Genomic DNA, 15,266 nt, shown 5'->3' on the forward strand with positions numbered 1-15,266 from the left:
GAGGCGTCTACGTATATAATGTCTATGGTCCAGGGCATAAAATCTGATTTTACAAAGGCCATCACCACTTTCATTCAGCAGAGGGCGCTCAAGGACATGTTATTGCTTTCCTTTAAGTGGCGTAACAGAAAATCAGCTGATATTGAGATACTATGTAAAGCCTTCTACACCAAGGCCATGCAAGAATGGCTTCCAGTGACGGGAGGAGCATCAAGACTCACTTAGCACTTTTGAAAAACACCACCAGGTGGTATTGAGGTGTGTCAGAGCAGATGTGCGCTCACCTCCCCGTGCCACACAGGGTTGATGGTGTTGGCTATAATGGTGGAGCGCCTCTCTTGGCCGTGGTGAGTGAATTTGGGGAGGCCGCTCCTCTTCCCCGGCTGGATGGACATCTTCAGGTACGGGTCCGGGTTGAAAAACATCCCCTTCTTCAACCCAGACGCCCGGATATCTTGAACAGGAACAATTATAAGCATCATTGTTGTCAACATCCACAACAGTTCGGTGGGGGTGCTCCTCTTACCCGACAGGGTGAAGCTGACGAGTTTTCGGCAATGCTCACTTCCTGACTGGTCCTCCACTTGCCCTTCACTCCTCACCTGATGTAGATGAAGCAGCAAACACGTGTAAAATAGAGATTTCAGTCACTGCTCACTTCACCTCCTCAAACAAAACTAAAATCATGGAGCCGTTCCTTTAGCAATGGAGAAAAGAAATCAGAGCAATGGAACATTCCACAGCCACTAGGCTTAGAGTTTCATCCCAGAGCTACGTCTCTATGCCATGAGCATTCACCAAGTGATAGAAAACATAAACGTGATGCTCAATGCTTTTCTAAATTTGTCTTCTGGGTGCGTGTTAATGAGATAAACGTCAGTGAGAGCTTTCAAATGTTGCATTTTTGCTAGAAGTGCCTTTGTTCACTCAAAAGTCACAAAAGACATATAGTGTAAATCACGGCAGTGGCTCTATCAGAATCATGGAAATATGAACCCAGAGAAGTAAAGACATCTGACGGACGAGAAGCCATGCCTCTGCATAACGACGCTTGCTAAGGTATTATCAGCTCAACAAAGACTCAGCAAACATTGGCAGCAGGTGATCCCTACAGGCTGACCTCTGCATCCTCACAAGAGTCTGGCTCTGTGTTGACAACGAACAGAACAACCACAGCCAAGCGGGTTATGGGTGAGAAGGAAGTATTAAGTCACACACTTACTGGTACTCCCGGGTTCTTCACCGTGATGCAAGGAGTTGTTGCCCTTAACGCTCCACTTACGCCGTGATAATATTTGAAACAGATCTTTGTCTCAGCTGTAAAGAGAACCCAAACAAACATTCCTGCACATGAGAAAGAAATGAAACAATTCATCTGCTTAGCAGAAAAGCATCAAACCAAGCAGGTTCTCTGTGATTTCCCCTTAAACCTGACAGCTGGTGTTGCCCACCCTGCCATTAATGTTTATGAAAGCCGCCAACTAGTCTTCAGCATCACATGGGAGGAGCTGCCATCCAGGTGTGCATGTAGGATAGCTTTAAAGATGGATTTTGTATCAGTCGCATTTAGGTCAAGACTTTAACTAGGCCGTTTGCAAACCCTCTTTCTGAGACGTTGAAATGCTGTGATCAGTTTACACCAGATTTAAAGAGACACACACCTTCCACAAATCTTATCAGTACGCAGAATATTTTCCTGGCAGCATTGTGGATCATGAACTTCTTGGGCTTGGGGGACATCTGACGATCTTTTTGAGGTTTTTTTTGGCTTTCGGACCCTCCTGTGATTGAAATTTTCTTTCAGATTGTTGAATGATGATCTTTGACTGAGACAAGGAAGCAAAGCTCTCGAGGTTCCTTTGTGACTTTTAATGGATGAGCCTTTAATGAGCTCTCATCATCATGAGTAAGTTAGGTTAATCCATGTTTTCTGTTTCTGGATAATGGTTCTCACTGTGTTTGTCTAGAGTGCTAAAGCCTTCAAAATGGACTTGTAAGCCTTTCCAGACACTGAAATATCTATGACTTTGTTACTTGTTGTTCAGGGCGTGATCTTTCAGACTTCTTGATGTTGTTAGATTCTATTTAAGTGGTTTCTTGTTTCTATGGGTCAGGCCTGGGCATGGTTTGTGAAATTGAATCAGAAATTTGATTAGTTACAGTTAATTCATGATTTGATGAGGGCGGCAAACACATTTCCAGATACATCTGAGACAGTTAAAGCTTAGATGACAGAAGAAGGATTCTGGCAGCTAACCGCATGAAGTCATAGCAAGCGCTGAGAGATATGGTGCTAAGAAAAGAAGACGGTATCTGGTTTCCAGAGGCAACCGTTGCTGCTGCCAAAGATAATCTTTCATTCTGTCAATTCAGCAGACAGCCTGGAAGTAATAGGAGGAGCAGCCGGGTCCACTCAGATGTCCAACCCACCAACCCGCTGGTATAGTAACTTTTCTAGGCCTGTTTTTAGCCTGCTGAGGTTAGCCAGCAGCAGATCCAAATCTCTGAGTCCTTATTCATGGTAATCATGTTAAAAATACGGTCAAGTGTTCCAGTAGGTGTCAACAGGCCTTTGATCAAGACCTACCTTCAAAACACAATCATTCAGAACATTGAATGGGGGGGGGGGGGGGGTCCTGTTATGGTCCTGCTTTATGACAGCAGGAAATAATGCAGCCACTGATATGTTTTCACTACTGGGGGAGGTTCTTCAGCCAGTTATTTTACTCTATAGTGAGTCGACATATGTGTGACATTTCAAATAATTCCCCTTGTACATTGATAAGGTGCCAGAGAAAGTGCCTGACTGGACAGTTTTCTTTCCAGCAGTATGGAGGAAAAGGTACCACAGGTTCCCCTTCCCCACCTGTTGCTGCACACTGCAGGTCCTCTGGCTGAGGAAAGGCTACTACAATCACAGAAACTAAAGGAGTTCACCCCCCCCCCCCCCTCCCCCTGTTTCAAAACTACTTTTAGCAAGCTACAGCAACATGCCTGTTAATTAGCCAGGTACATACTGGCTACAGGAGCAGACAGCTCAGTAATATTCTGTACTAAGCAGAACCATAATGCTATTATTCAATTCAATTCAATTCAATTTTATTTATATAGCGCCAAATCATGAAACATGTCATCTCAAGGCACTTTACAAAGTCAAGTTCAATCATATTATACAGATTGGGTCAGATTATACAGATTGGTCAAAAATGTCCTATATAAGGAAACCAGTTGATTGCATCAAAGTCCCGACAAGCAGCATTCACTCCTGGGGAACCGTAGAGCCACAGGGAGAGTCATCTGCATTGTACATGGCTTTGCTGCAATCCCTCATACTGAGCAAGCATGAAGCGACAGTGGGAAGAAAAACTCCCCATTAACGGGAAAAAAAACCTCCGGCAGAACCGGGCTCAGTATGAACGGTCATCTGCCTCGACCGACTGGGGTTACAGAAGACAGAACAGAGACACAACAAGAGAAACAAAAAGCACAGAAGCACACATTGATCTAGTAATCTGTTCTACATTAGATGGTAGTAGCGGGTGAGCCGTCTTCTCTGGATGATGTCACAGTTAACAGAACGCCAGACCAGGTGTACCTACTATGAAGAAAAAGAGAGAGAGCAAAAAGTTAAAAGCTAAAATGACGACAGTCATTTCAATGTAATACAATGCAAAACTGGAGAACAGTAGACTGAAGAACAGTAGAAATCAGTAGAGTGAGAAAATTAGACCCTGATGTCCTCCAGCAGCCTAGGCCTATCACAGCACAACTATAGAGATAGCTCAGGGTATGAGCCACTCTAAATATAAGCTTTGTCAAAAAGGAAAGTTTTAACATTAGTCTTAAAAATAGATAGGGTGTCTGCCTCACGGACCAAAACTGGGAGTTGGTTCCACAGGAGAGGAGCCTGATAGCTAAAGGATCTGCCTCCCATTCTACTTTTAGAGACTCTAGGAACCACCAGCAGACCTGCAGTCTGAGAGTGAAGTGCTCTGTTAGGAACATACGGGGTAATCAGAGCTCTGATATATGGTGGAGCTTGATTATTAAGGGCTTTATACGTTAGAAGGAGAATTTTAAATTCTATTCTTGATTTAACAGGAAGCCAATGAAGGGAAGCTAAAATTGGAGAAATATGATCCCTCTTGTTGATTTTCATCAGAACTCTTGCCGCAGCATTTTGAATCAGCTGAAGACTTCGAACTGCATTTTGTGTTGTTATTATTGTTGTTGTTTTTATAAACTGCTTTGATCAAGTTACCTAAATTAAAATAAGAAGGAATATAATATATACTATAATAGACTATGCTAATACATTATTATATTTACTTATTTTACTTATTTACCATTTTCTAACTCAAAGGCATGTTTGACTGTTTTTGTACAGTTTTACCTCAATTGTTTCTGGATTTGAAAATTACAGCCAGTCTGACATAAGTAATAAAAACAAAAAGCATAAAATACTAGATGAGTACACAGCAGAGAGTTGCTGAATTCAAAACACATGTCGTCTCAAGGCACATAACAATAAAAAAGTCAATTAAATCGTACAGACAGATCTCAAGTCAAGTACATCCTTTCCAGATCGTCCTGGTTATTAAACAATAAAGTTCAGCCCGGTATTCAGATTAGTGGAAATGTTTTCTGCCTAAGGAAACCCAGCAGATTGCATTGAGGCATCAACTGCAGCATTCACTCCTCCTGGAAGAGCATGAAGCGACAGTGGAGAGGAAAACTCCCCTTTAACAGGGAGAAACCTCTAGCAGAACCAGAACCAGGCTCAGTGTGAACGCTCATCTGCCTCGACTGACGGAGGGTTGGACAAGACAAGAGTGGAGACAGAAAGAGAACACAAAAGCACTGACCCAGGAGTACTTTCTATGTGAGAGAACAGTAAAAGAGTAATAGCAGTATTAGCTCCTTTAGTGGCTTCATCTAGGAGAGAAACACAGCTAAGCAGATTTGAGCCAGTTTTAAATTCTACAAGATGAGAACAGTACATGTGGTTAGTGGAGGAGAGAGACAGGGGTAAATACTGAAAGACAGAGCCAATGGTATCATTTGTAGAAGGAGAACATTAAGTTGCTGGGAGCAGTTGACCAGCCGATGCCGCCCCCCCCCCCCCCCCATGAAGGTGTCACAGCTAAAGAGAACGTCAGCCCTGATTGAGCTTTTATAAAGAGACAAAAAACAGAGAGAGAACGTAGATAAAGCTGAAATAACAGAAGATCAGAAAAATTGGAGAGTAGTAGGAGAATGTATCAGAGTGAGTGAAAGTAGTCAGTCATTTTTTAGGCCTGCAGCAGCATAGCTAGAGAGACAGCCCAAGATAAGCTAAGCCACTAACTACAGGCTAAATAGAATGGAAAGTTTTAGCCTGGTGATAAAAGTAGACAGAGTGTTTGCCTCTTATGTTATAGAACACCAGACTGTGGCATTAATGCAGCACAGTGGTCAGATCTGCTGGGCAACGTGTCCTGTGAGGAGGAGAAAGTCAGGAAAACGTCTGAGATGTTGTAGAGAGGATCAATGAAACCAGCACCAGATCGTCCCTGCTGAATAAGAAGGCTGCTGAGGACGACACGGTGGAAGTGGAGACTGAGGCTGGCAGAGGAGCGTGAATGGAAAAAATAAATAAAATAAAAAAGTGGCTACATGGTGGGCTCTAAGGTTGCTTCTCTCTAAATCTGAACTCCTCAGAGGGAGTGTGGGCTTCCCAGGCAGACCTGATCAACCAATCAGTGATGGAATAATATCAGAGCCAATTCCTGTTGTACAACCAATGAAAGGAGGGGATACTGTAAATCTTTGACTGACCTTATTTATCCTGACACGTCTCTAGATTCCAAAAATCACTTTTAGACATAAAACTATCCCACAACTTTGGCTATTTTCTCATTATTATTTTTCTAAAATATGTAATCATTTTATTGAATGAAACCAATTCGCCTTCAAGCGTTAATACATCAGGGGCCAACTAGTCATAATTATAATAATTTCGTGGGATTTCAAATCATAAACACTATTATTTATCTTAAATTTTGTGCAGGTCTTGTTCCATTTTTTGGCAGCTTTCAACAAGCAAAGATCATATTTGCTTCAGATTTGGGACGATGCCACCTACGTTGCTTTGACTAGGCCTAACATGGACATTTTGAAAGGAGAAAACCAGTTATTGGCAGAAAAGGTTGAATGTGAGGCGTCTGCATGCGCTACAGCAGCATGTTAATTCTTTAGTAGTTTTCTGCTACCATGTATAACTGCTGAAAGAAGATGATGCTAGAGCAATGACTCCATTGTTTTTTATGGTTGTTTTTCTGTTCCAAGGTTGTTCCTTCCTAGGATGATGAGAACACATTGTTTGCATTCATGGATTTCCCACACTGCAACAGATTTTTGTTGTTTTTTATTACAGCTCCACATAAACACAGAATATTTCACTCACCCTCCATGAAGTAGGGCTCAGGCTCCAGTCTCCACAAAACCTGTCCCTTCTGGGTACCATTCACTCCTCGGTTTTTGGACTCCCAGACGTTGGCCACACATGTCTCATCTGGAAAAACACGCCATGCTTTATTCCAAAGGCTCCATTTTTTCATTATTATTTTAGTAGAAAAACCTTAAAATCTCTTGTTGCAGAGTTTGAAGCTAAGGTTTGCTCTTAATGCAAAGGCAAACGTCAATCCAGAGTGGGCGGCTGTGGCCGTGTGTGGGTTTGCCGAGGCAACAGATTGTATTTACTCTAAGGTTGTGGTTATTGTGCAGGAACCCTGGATTCTAACTTCAGGTCTTTACGTATCTTACAGTGCACAAGCTTAAACAGTGAACCTCTGGTTTCTGCTGATCCTAATTAAATGGTCAACGCATCTGTCCAGGACAAGTACAAAGAAAAAAAAGTCCTCATATCTGGCCTCAGAAACCCTGATAAACTCCCATGTTAATCTGTTTACCTTCATAACTGGGCCAAAAAGAGGGCTGGATTTTGCAGGGGATCAGAATCTGGCGTTTAGCTGATCGTGCTCTAAGCAGAGGGATTACATTTCTCCCCGTGGGCTCCGTCCTCTTGCTCCATTCTCTTTCACATACTTGTCCTTTCTTCTTTACATGTGACTGTTTTAGACCGCAGGGCTAAAGGTTTCAATAAACAGATTCTAGGAGAGCAATCATCTTAAACTACAAATATTCTCAGGTGTATTACTAGGCCAACTATAACATGACGTAGCTTTCATGTGATGTGACACTGTAAAAACGCAGCATCTGTTTTAGTCATGGTTTGCTAAGAAAGAGTAGCTTCTCTAGAACACTGGGTTTAATGGCACATTGACTCCAGGCATGAATCTACCCCTATGCTCCTCATGTCTTTCTGCTGTAGGTAAGATACTGATCACTATAACAGCAGAAACATTATAAACCAGGGCTCTGCAACCTGAGGCTCTGCAGCTTCATACGAGTGGCTCTTTGAACCTTCCACAATGGTTCTTAATAAAAATGATCAATTATTTTTAATTGATTAAAAAGAATTAAATTTTTGTCAAATGTCAACAGCAAATAAAAAGTGCATCCTTCTTCTTTTTGCTAAGGTTTTATATTGTGCTTCATTTCAAAACCTGAAAATAGATAAAAATGGCAGTTCTTTAGTTAAGTGCAACAGAATTCCTATTAAAGGTACTTCAAAAATGATAAGTTGTCATTATTTAAAAGGTCATGTAACATCTCTAAACCTCTAAATGGGTTTTATTTTGCTGGACCAAAGCCAAAAATGGCTCTCTGAATAGAAAAGGTTGCAGACTCATGGTATAAAATGTAAAAAAAGGACGTTTTTTTTTTTTTTTTCAATAAATCACAACTGTGGAAAAACGTAAAGAATCCACAAAGGTTCAGCCTTGGATCCAATCTAACACAAATTCCCAGAGATTTTCATATTGCTCACAGTGACATGGCAATAACTCCATATTTTAATAAACCATGCGGCACTAAGGAGGAGCATGATGCCGTGGGGGTGTCTTTCTGAAGGAGGGACTGGTGCGCTACGCAAAATACATGGCCTCATGAGGAAAAATCTATGTGGAAAGCTGACGTTTTTCTTTGTAACTCAAGAGGAAGACTCTCTGGAAGAGAGAGGTGGAGGTCCAAAGGCCCAACCTAAACCTGGCTGTGAACAGAATCCATCTGCTGCACCAGAGGATCAGTGTGAGGATCTCACCGATGTGATACAGGCCGATCCAGTCTGTGGCGTCCACTTCCTCCTTTATGTCCCACGAGATCACCAGGTGGCCTTGGCCTAGAGTCAGCTGGTACGTAGAGGCAGTGAGCGACGAGCGGCTCTCTGAGGTCACCAGGTCCGTGTCGCTATTGGCCCTCTGGAGGCCCACCCCGGCTGATTCAGACTGCGCCCCGGACGGTGCAGCGGCCGAGGAGGTAGCCGAGGAGGAGGATCCAGCTGTGACCGACAGACTGCCGAGGCTGTCCGGCCCCACCGTGTAGGGCCGACTGTGCGGCGTCCGCCGGCGCACCGCCAGCAGGTGCTCGCGGGCGCTGCCGTTGGGAGCTGAGGCTGTGGGGAGCGGCGGGGAGGAGGAAGAGGAGGCGGTAGCGGCAGCCGCCATGCCCGCGGCCTGGGAGCAGGGGAAATTAGGAGGTGAAGAGAGCTGGTGGTGGTGGTGGTGGTGGGACTGAGGGTGGTGGTGGTGGTGGTGGTGGAGAGGGGAGGACGGGGCAGAGGAGGTGGAGGTTGAATGGGGACGGGGGCGAGGGGGGAGGACCGCGGTGGTGAGGGATGGGCGAATGGTGGAGGCTGGTGGTGTGGGTCCAGGAGAAAAACAAGGAGCTAGGAGGCCTCAGTGGCTGCTAATGAAAGTGAGGAGAAGTTTCAATGCAGGGTGACTCCGGTGTGAACGTCCAGATTAGGAATTCCCAGGCAAAGATTCCTTTGGCGCAGGAGGTATTCCTGTGGGAGAGGGGGAGGACGCAGGTTCAACTCATTCAGGTGGGCGCATGTAGCTAAATCTGTCCGACACTTATTGAGCCCTTCAGTCAAGCTTCACGTCATTACGAGCACCGCTGTTCCCCGGTCATTAACATGTGGAAGGGCCAAACGGGGTGTTCCTAAGATCAGCAGGCATGCCACTCCTCCACAACCCCATTATGGCTAGAGAACAGGATGGAGGTAGCTAGGGGGGGGGGGGGGGGGGGGAGTCCTCCCTCACTTCTGTCCAGGTGGGGAACGGTGATGAAAGGGTGATGCTATAGGAGGACGGCCAGAACCTGCAGGAGAGAGAGATTAGGGAGGAAGAGAAGAAAGCAGAGGATCAGGAGGTCGTCAGAATAACTCCATCAAATTGGTGCTTCGCTAGATAGCCAACAGAGGAGTCTTCTTCAAACATCTTCAGGAGATAATGAGTCAAATCAAGAAAGGAAACTACTGTTTGATGAGATCATACCTTTGAAAATGAGCCACATAAACTGATCTGACTGAAGGTGCAACTCTGCAGTGCTGATTCATCACCCAGAGCCAGAAAGCTTGTGAGGCTGTGAATGATTGCAGTCTGCAGCTGGAGAGCTGCTTCTGTACCTTGGCTTATTTTTAAAAACCAACGTGGCTTCATGCAGTCGCCTTCTTCTAGTCCTCAAGCTCTCCAGCTAAATTAAGACCACTTTGGACCACCAATCATTAAACTGCCACATACTAGAAATGCAGCTATATTAAACCTTTGGTCCAATCTTGCTATTATGGCCAATAATATTACATATTTGCAGATATTATAAATAGTTCCCTGCCGTTCGGGGACCGTAAACAACCACACCGCTAACACTTGCTTCTCTTCCTCCATTATACCACCCTAAATCCTGCAATGCATCGCTGTCACATGACCAAACAAATACCACATGGGCAACCCCACCCCCACCTTAAAACACATACACAGAGGCCAACAAGAAGGTAGACATTAGTTGTTGACGTTGGCCCGGTTTTACTAATGGGACCGATGCCGACGTGTTAGAAACACGACTAGCATCGGCCGATACCAATGTTGATGCCGATATACCGTGCAACCCTTCCTTTATGAGCATACAATGAGAGGAGGCCATTTTTTAAATCAGAAAGTGAGGGGATGCCCTTCTTCTGGTGGGGTGGATGAGAATATGACTGGAGCTAAACAAAGGGAAACCCTGGAGGGTTGGGAGGCTGCAACAGGCTGCAGACTGGGAGGTGGAAGTTTGCCTACAAGCAGGACGGCGAACCAAAATGCAGAGTCTGAACTACAAAGCCACGGTTTGGATCAATTAAAGGCCTAGTCACAGTCCAAACTTAAATCTAACTAAAAATCCATCACAAGACTTGAAAAATCAATGTTTATGATCTCTGTCCAATCAGACCGACCTGAAGCCGCCATGCAAAGAAGAACAGGCCAGAATTTCAGGTTCTAGATGTTCAAAGCTGGTGGAGACAAACCAAAAAAGACATGCAGCTGGGACTGCAGGGTATGCTAGTTCTCTGAAGCGTGGATTTGGAGGGGATGAATACATCTGCACGTAACACTTGGATAAATGACGTTCCAGTCTGTGGTTGGAACATGAGGAACTATCTGACATATTGTTTGAGCAAAAAGACGGCAGCTGGTATTTCTGGTGGAGTTCAGGCACTGAAACCTCTGGCTATCATTTACTGCTCTACCAAACCGTGAGCCTAGCACTGAGCTAGGTACCAAACCACCTTCTTATGGGCACTGTTCCGCACGTCTTAAACTTTGCTATCGCTCACTTAAATGTTTCTGATCATCCAGCAATGTTTATTATCAAAGATGAACCGCGTAAATACAAAAGCAGTTCATTTAAGTGATGACTTAACTTATTAGGAGGAAGAAAAAAGTTGTCCAAACTAACCTAATATGGAAAGAATGAATTATCCCCATTGTTAATATCATGGTTAACCATATTGTTTTGTTCATTTTCACTGCATCTGGCCTAAAACTAACAGCTTTTCAGAAGAACGTCATGCCTACAGTCCAGCATGACCAATTATCAGCCTGCGACCTGAAGCTCTCCTGGGTTCTGCAGCGCAGCAACACTCCAAGCACACCAACAGGTCCGTGTGTGGAGGCTCTCTAACAGCAAGAGGAAAGTCTGTTGAGGCGGCCTAGTCAAAGATCCCACAGAGAGGCTGTGGGGTGACCTTAAATGGTGCTGGAAGCCCCTTTAATGTAGCTGAATGAACACAACTCTGCAAAGAAAGGCGAACTCTGCAGCAACGGATACGAGTCGCTGGTAGTTTTCTGTTATTAGTTGTCAGTCAGCAGCTTAGGGGCAGTTAGGTGACATTAGGTGACGCTAGCACTGTTGGTTACAACTGAGACCAAGCCTGGATTCTACGGCTGGCGCGGGTACTAAACCAGATGTGGTTTAGTACCCGCGGCTGGAAAAGGGTCCAGGGCCGAGCAGCAGTGAGCTGCTGCAGTGTCCCGCTATCTGGACGCCCTCCTCCGCCGCTCATCTCCAGCAACACCACTGAAGCTCTCTGGGAGGTCAAGTGTCTGTGATCCGGCATCAAGATTAATCCAGGGAATGGGGAGGGCAGATTTAATGGTGACAGAGCGTCGTTCCTAATCCACAGCTTTGCCACACGGCTCCAATCTGCAGCTGGGGGCCTGGCTCCGCTGGCGTCCAGCTGTCCACAGAACAGTCCACTAATCAGGTTACTGGGCCAGCGGCATGGAAATTAGGGTCTCCATGAGCGTCTGCGTGTCGACGCAGAGAAGGTTCTGCTCAGTGGCAGCAGGGGGCAATCGCTGCACCGTGTAGCTGCTTCTGCTGTCACACTCACTGCTTCTACCACTTAAACTCTCATTTAGACCCCTTATAAATCTACAGAAAATCCACGTCGCATTCTAACGGCCATGATGCAGAAACCAACCGTCTGCTCATTGAATTTCAATGCAGACAGGTCAAATTCAACCTAAACTAATGATATGCTAGCCCCTACTAAATATTTGGGACTTAAATCAACTAAAGATAACGAGCCTAGCTCTAACGGGTTCTAGACGTGTGCTTATGGTAGTCTTCCCTGAGGAAAACCGACGTCGCTGGACTCTCAGGTCCCTTCAGCCTTTGTTCCTGGACTGCCCTGCCTTCAGCTCCATCCATCTCTCCATCAACCCTGAGAGGCTCTCCTGCTCTGCTGAAGAAGAGGATCCCCACAGCATGATGCTGCCACCGCCGTGTTTCAGTCTTCAATTCTGCTCTCACCTGCCCAGAATACCTTCCTCTACGTCCACCGGGCCTTTGAGGCTAACTGCAAACGACTAGTATCTTTATTTATTAAGCTTTTTACGGCACTGGTGGCTCGTTTTTCATACAGAGGGCTGACAGGAAAGGGAATACCAGAGACGGTAGAGACATGCAGCAAGTTAAACCCGGGTCGGAGTTAAACCCGGGTCGGCTGCATGGAGGACTAAGGCCTCTGTACATGGGTTGTGTGCGCTAACCACTGCGCCACTGAAGCACGCCTAACGACTAGTATTTATGTGTCAATAGGTTCTCCCACCTGAGAAAGAGAAATCTGGAAAATCACATTTAATCTGCCTCTCACTTTGCTTCATTAAGTGATGCTTGACTTCATCTGCACATTCAGAACTTCAGAAGGAAAATCTGGCCATCCGGACCCTTAGTGTCTCTAAATCCAGCAGGATGCCCCTACTCTGCAGCTTGGAATCCTCCTAACCCCCCCCCCCCCCCCCCCCCCCCCCACACACACACACACACAGGAATGTCCATTATATTCAGAAATAGCTGTTGATCTTGGTCTTGATGCGCCGCTGCAATCCACCTCATGCCTCCCACCTTCGATCTGCCTCCCCCTGCCTCTGGATCTCCACCATCGATGGAAGCCCCTGAGATTCCCACACTAGAGCCCAGATGACATAACGTGATGATGTAAGCCTCTGGTACCCAACACACACGGAGGCTCGTCTGTGGATGTATTTTAGAGCAGCGGCTCAAGCTGCTTCCTTGTGTGGCATCAAAGAAGAATTTAAAGAAATCAGCCGAGATACCAGGGATCTCAATCTGAAGTCCGGTTCCTCCTTGGTTCTGGTTTCCAGATGTCTGAAGGTCCCACATTCATCTGGTGAGACAAGTACATGCAGGAATGAACAGCATGGTGAGCCAGAGGCTACTGTGGACCGCCACAGGAGACCCTTTCTACTCAGTCATTGGCACCTAGAATGAAGCAGCCTGGACTTCCTTTCAACTATCATTTCCCTTTAGAGGAAAACTAAATAGTTTTAATTAGATTAAACGGATTTGAACTTTTAATATGACTGTTTTTATTAATTCCTGCCATAAACTGTCTCTCAGGATCCTGGCATCGAGCACAGAAAGCAGTACTTATTCCATCCTATCTGCTCTGAAGCAGGATACGTTTAGTCTGGTTTATTGTCAGACAGGAAGAAAGGCAAACATCTGGTCTCAACGGCACATTTTTCTCAAATTAGCTCCATTATTTTCCTGAACAACTGCAGCAGCAACGCGTTGGCTTGGTGCGATGCCAGACCTCATATCCAGACTGGGCCGATAACCCACACCCACAGAGTCCTGAAATAACTGTAGCGTGATTGAAGAACAATGAGGCGGTCCCGTTAGAGACGCCAGCTTCCTGTCCCCAACACAAGCGTCACATTCCTGTGTGCCACTCTGTGTGTGTTGATCCCTGATCCCACACCCACCACTGACCGTTCTGTGTCAGGGAGGGTTTCTTGCCTCTTCTGGCTCTTTTCTGCCATTCCTCTGGACGGACAGAAGTGTTTGTTTATTGCTTTGGACACTCTCGGTCCAAACAGCTCTCAGGATGGAGCTGGTACCTAAAGCAGAGCGAATAAAACCAGATTTCTTATTTCTAGTCTGAGCCGGGTCCACCCATAAACACAGAGACCGTTTCTGTTGGATGTTAGCTGTGCAACGAGTGCTTGGCATAACACATTAAAACTCAGGGGTAATCCATCTCACCAATCCCTTAGAGCTAATAAAAATCTAAATTTATATTTTTAGAACACCTAAATATATCATCAGACTTTTTGCCAGATTTTAAACACAGGAATGTTGGCCTGCTGAAACGTCCATGTGCTGGACGCTGTCTGCGCCCAGCGGCTGATCTGGGCTCCTTTTGCTTTTGCCATCCCTGCTGTTTTATTTTGCTATATTTTAATCATGTAAAGCACTTTGCATTGTCTTTGTACTGAATTGTGCTATATCAATAAATTTGCCTTGCCATCCCTGCTGCATCTGCCAGCATGTTTTCCCTCCACCTAACTTTCCAACCCTCCCATGACAGCAAAGACCACAACATGCACCCAGGCTTCACTTTGTGAATAGAAACAGCCTACATGGATGAAACACTTCCAGCTGTGAAGCCTCCGTGAAGTGAGTCAGGGCAGCTCTCATGAAAACCAGCCAGGTTTAATGTGAGCGAACTGGATCAGAGGTCCCTGCAGTTGGATGGACTCAGATTGGACATGGGGACTTTTTGCTCGCATGTGATTGGTCGGGAGTGTGGACAGAATGGGGTGGCATGCAGTGGAGCACAGGAAGTGTTGTACAGGAGTAAAAATAAAGACAAAAAACAGAAACAGCTGGACCAACAGGCCATGTAACTCCGAGCAGGGCCTGCTCAGCTGGCTGTAACGCTAACACTCTGCTGATGTGGGGGGCTAGTCCACCTTTTAAATCATGCACCACCTTCTCTGCTGTCAGCAGGCTCAGACCTCCACCTGCAGCCACCGGTGCGCTCCACCTGTCCACTTCACCCTCTGCCTCCTCCAAGCCTTTTGCTGCACCGATCCGAGCTCCAGCCAGCCGGAGCATCCCTGATCTGCAGGCGGGGGGCGGCGGCACCGAGCCATGCCATCCGCCTCAGCGCGCAGGAAGCCACCGGAGACCGGCAGCTCCAACAATAAGCGGCGATCTAAGACGCGCACGCTGTCACGGAGCTGCTCACCTTTGCCAGAAGGACTCCGCCGGCGCTTACAGCCGCCTGCCTGCGTCCAAATCGCCAGACATGTCGCTAATAAGGCCATCAATCTTCCGTCGTAAATGGCGGATCTCCACAGGCCCGCACATCATCGGCACCATCCTCTGCTTCCAAGCGGGGCGCGCTGCTCCAGAGCCGGGGGCGCAGCCCCGCAGCCTCCCGGCAGTCCTGACCGGAGCTCCAAGCGGAAACCTTCCCGCATAAAAACAAAAAGATAATAGTTCCTCAGCATAGATCCCGTTTTAAA

General features: G+C 46.1%; 1 protein-coding gene across 1 annotated transcript in view; it reads right to left on the reverse strand.

The window, feature by feature from the left end:
- Positions 1 to 9,183, reverse strand: part of hecw2b (HECT, C2 and WW domain containing E3 ubiquitin protein ligase 2b) — a 57,480-nt gene extending 48,297 nt beyond the window's left edge. The window contains 5 exon segments of the mRNA XM_036128536.1: positions 285 to 454; positions 527 to 602; positions 1,223 to 1,317; positions 6,446 to 6,553; positions 8,204 to 9,183. Of these exon segments, the coding sequence (XP_035984429.1) occupies positions 285 to 454; positions 527 to 602; positions 1,223 to 1,317; positions 6,446 to 6,553; positions 8,204 to 8,606 (852 nt within the window). The 5' untranslated portion in view covers positions 8,607 to 9,183.
- Positions 9,184 to 15,266: the final 6,083 nt, after the last annotated feature.

Source organism: Fundulus heteroclitus, chromosome 24 (genome assembly GCF_011125445.2).
Source record: "Fundulus heteroclitus isolate FHET01 chromosome 24, MU-UCD_Fhet_4.1, whole genome shotgun sequence".
Taxonomy (NCBI): Eukaryota; Metazoa; Chordata; class Actinopteri; order Cyprinodontiformes; family Fundulidae; genus Fundulus; species Fundulus heteroclitus.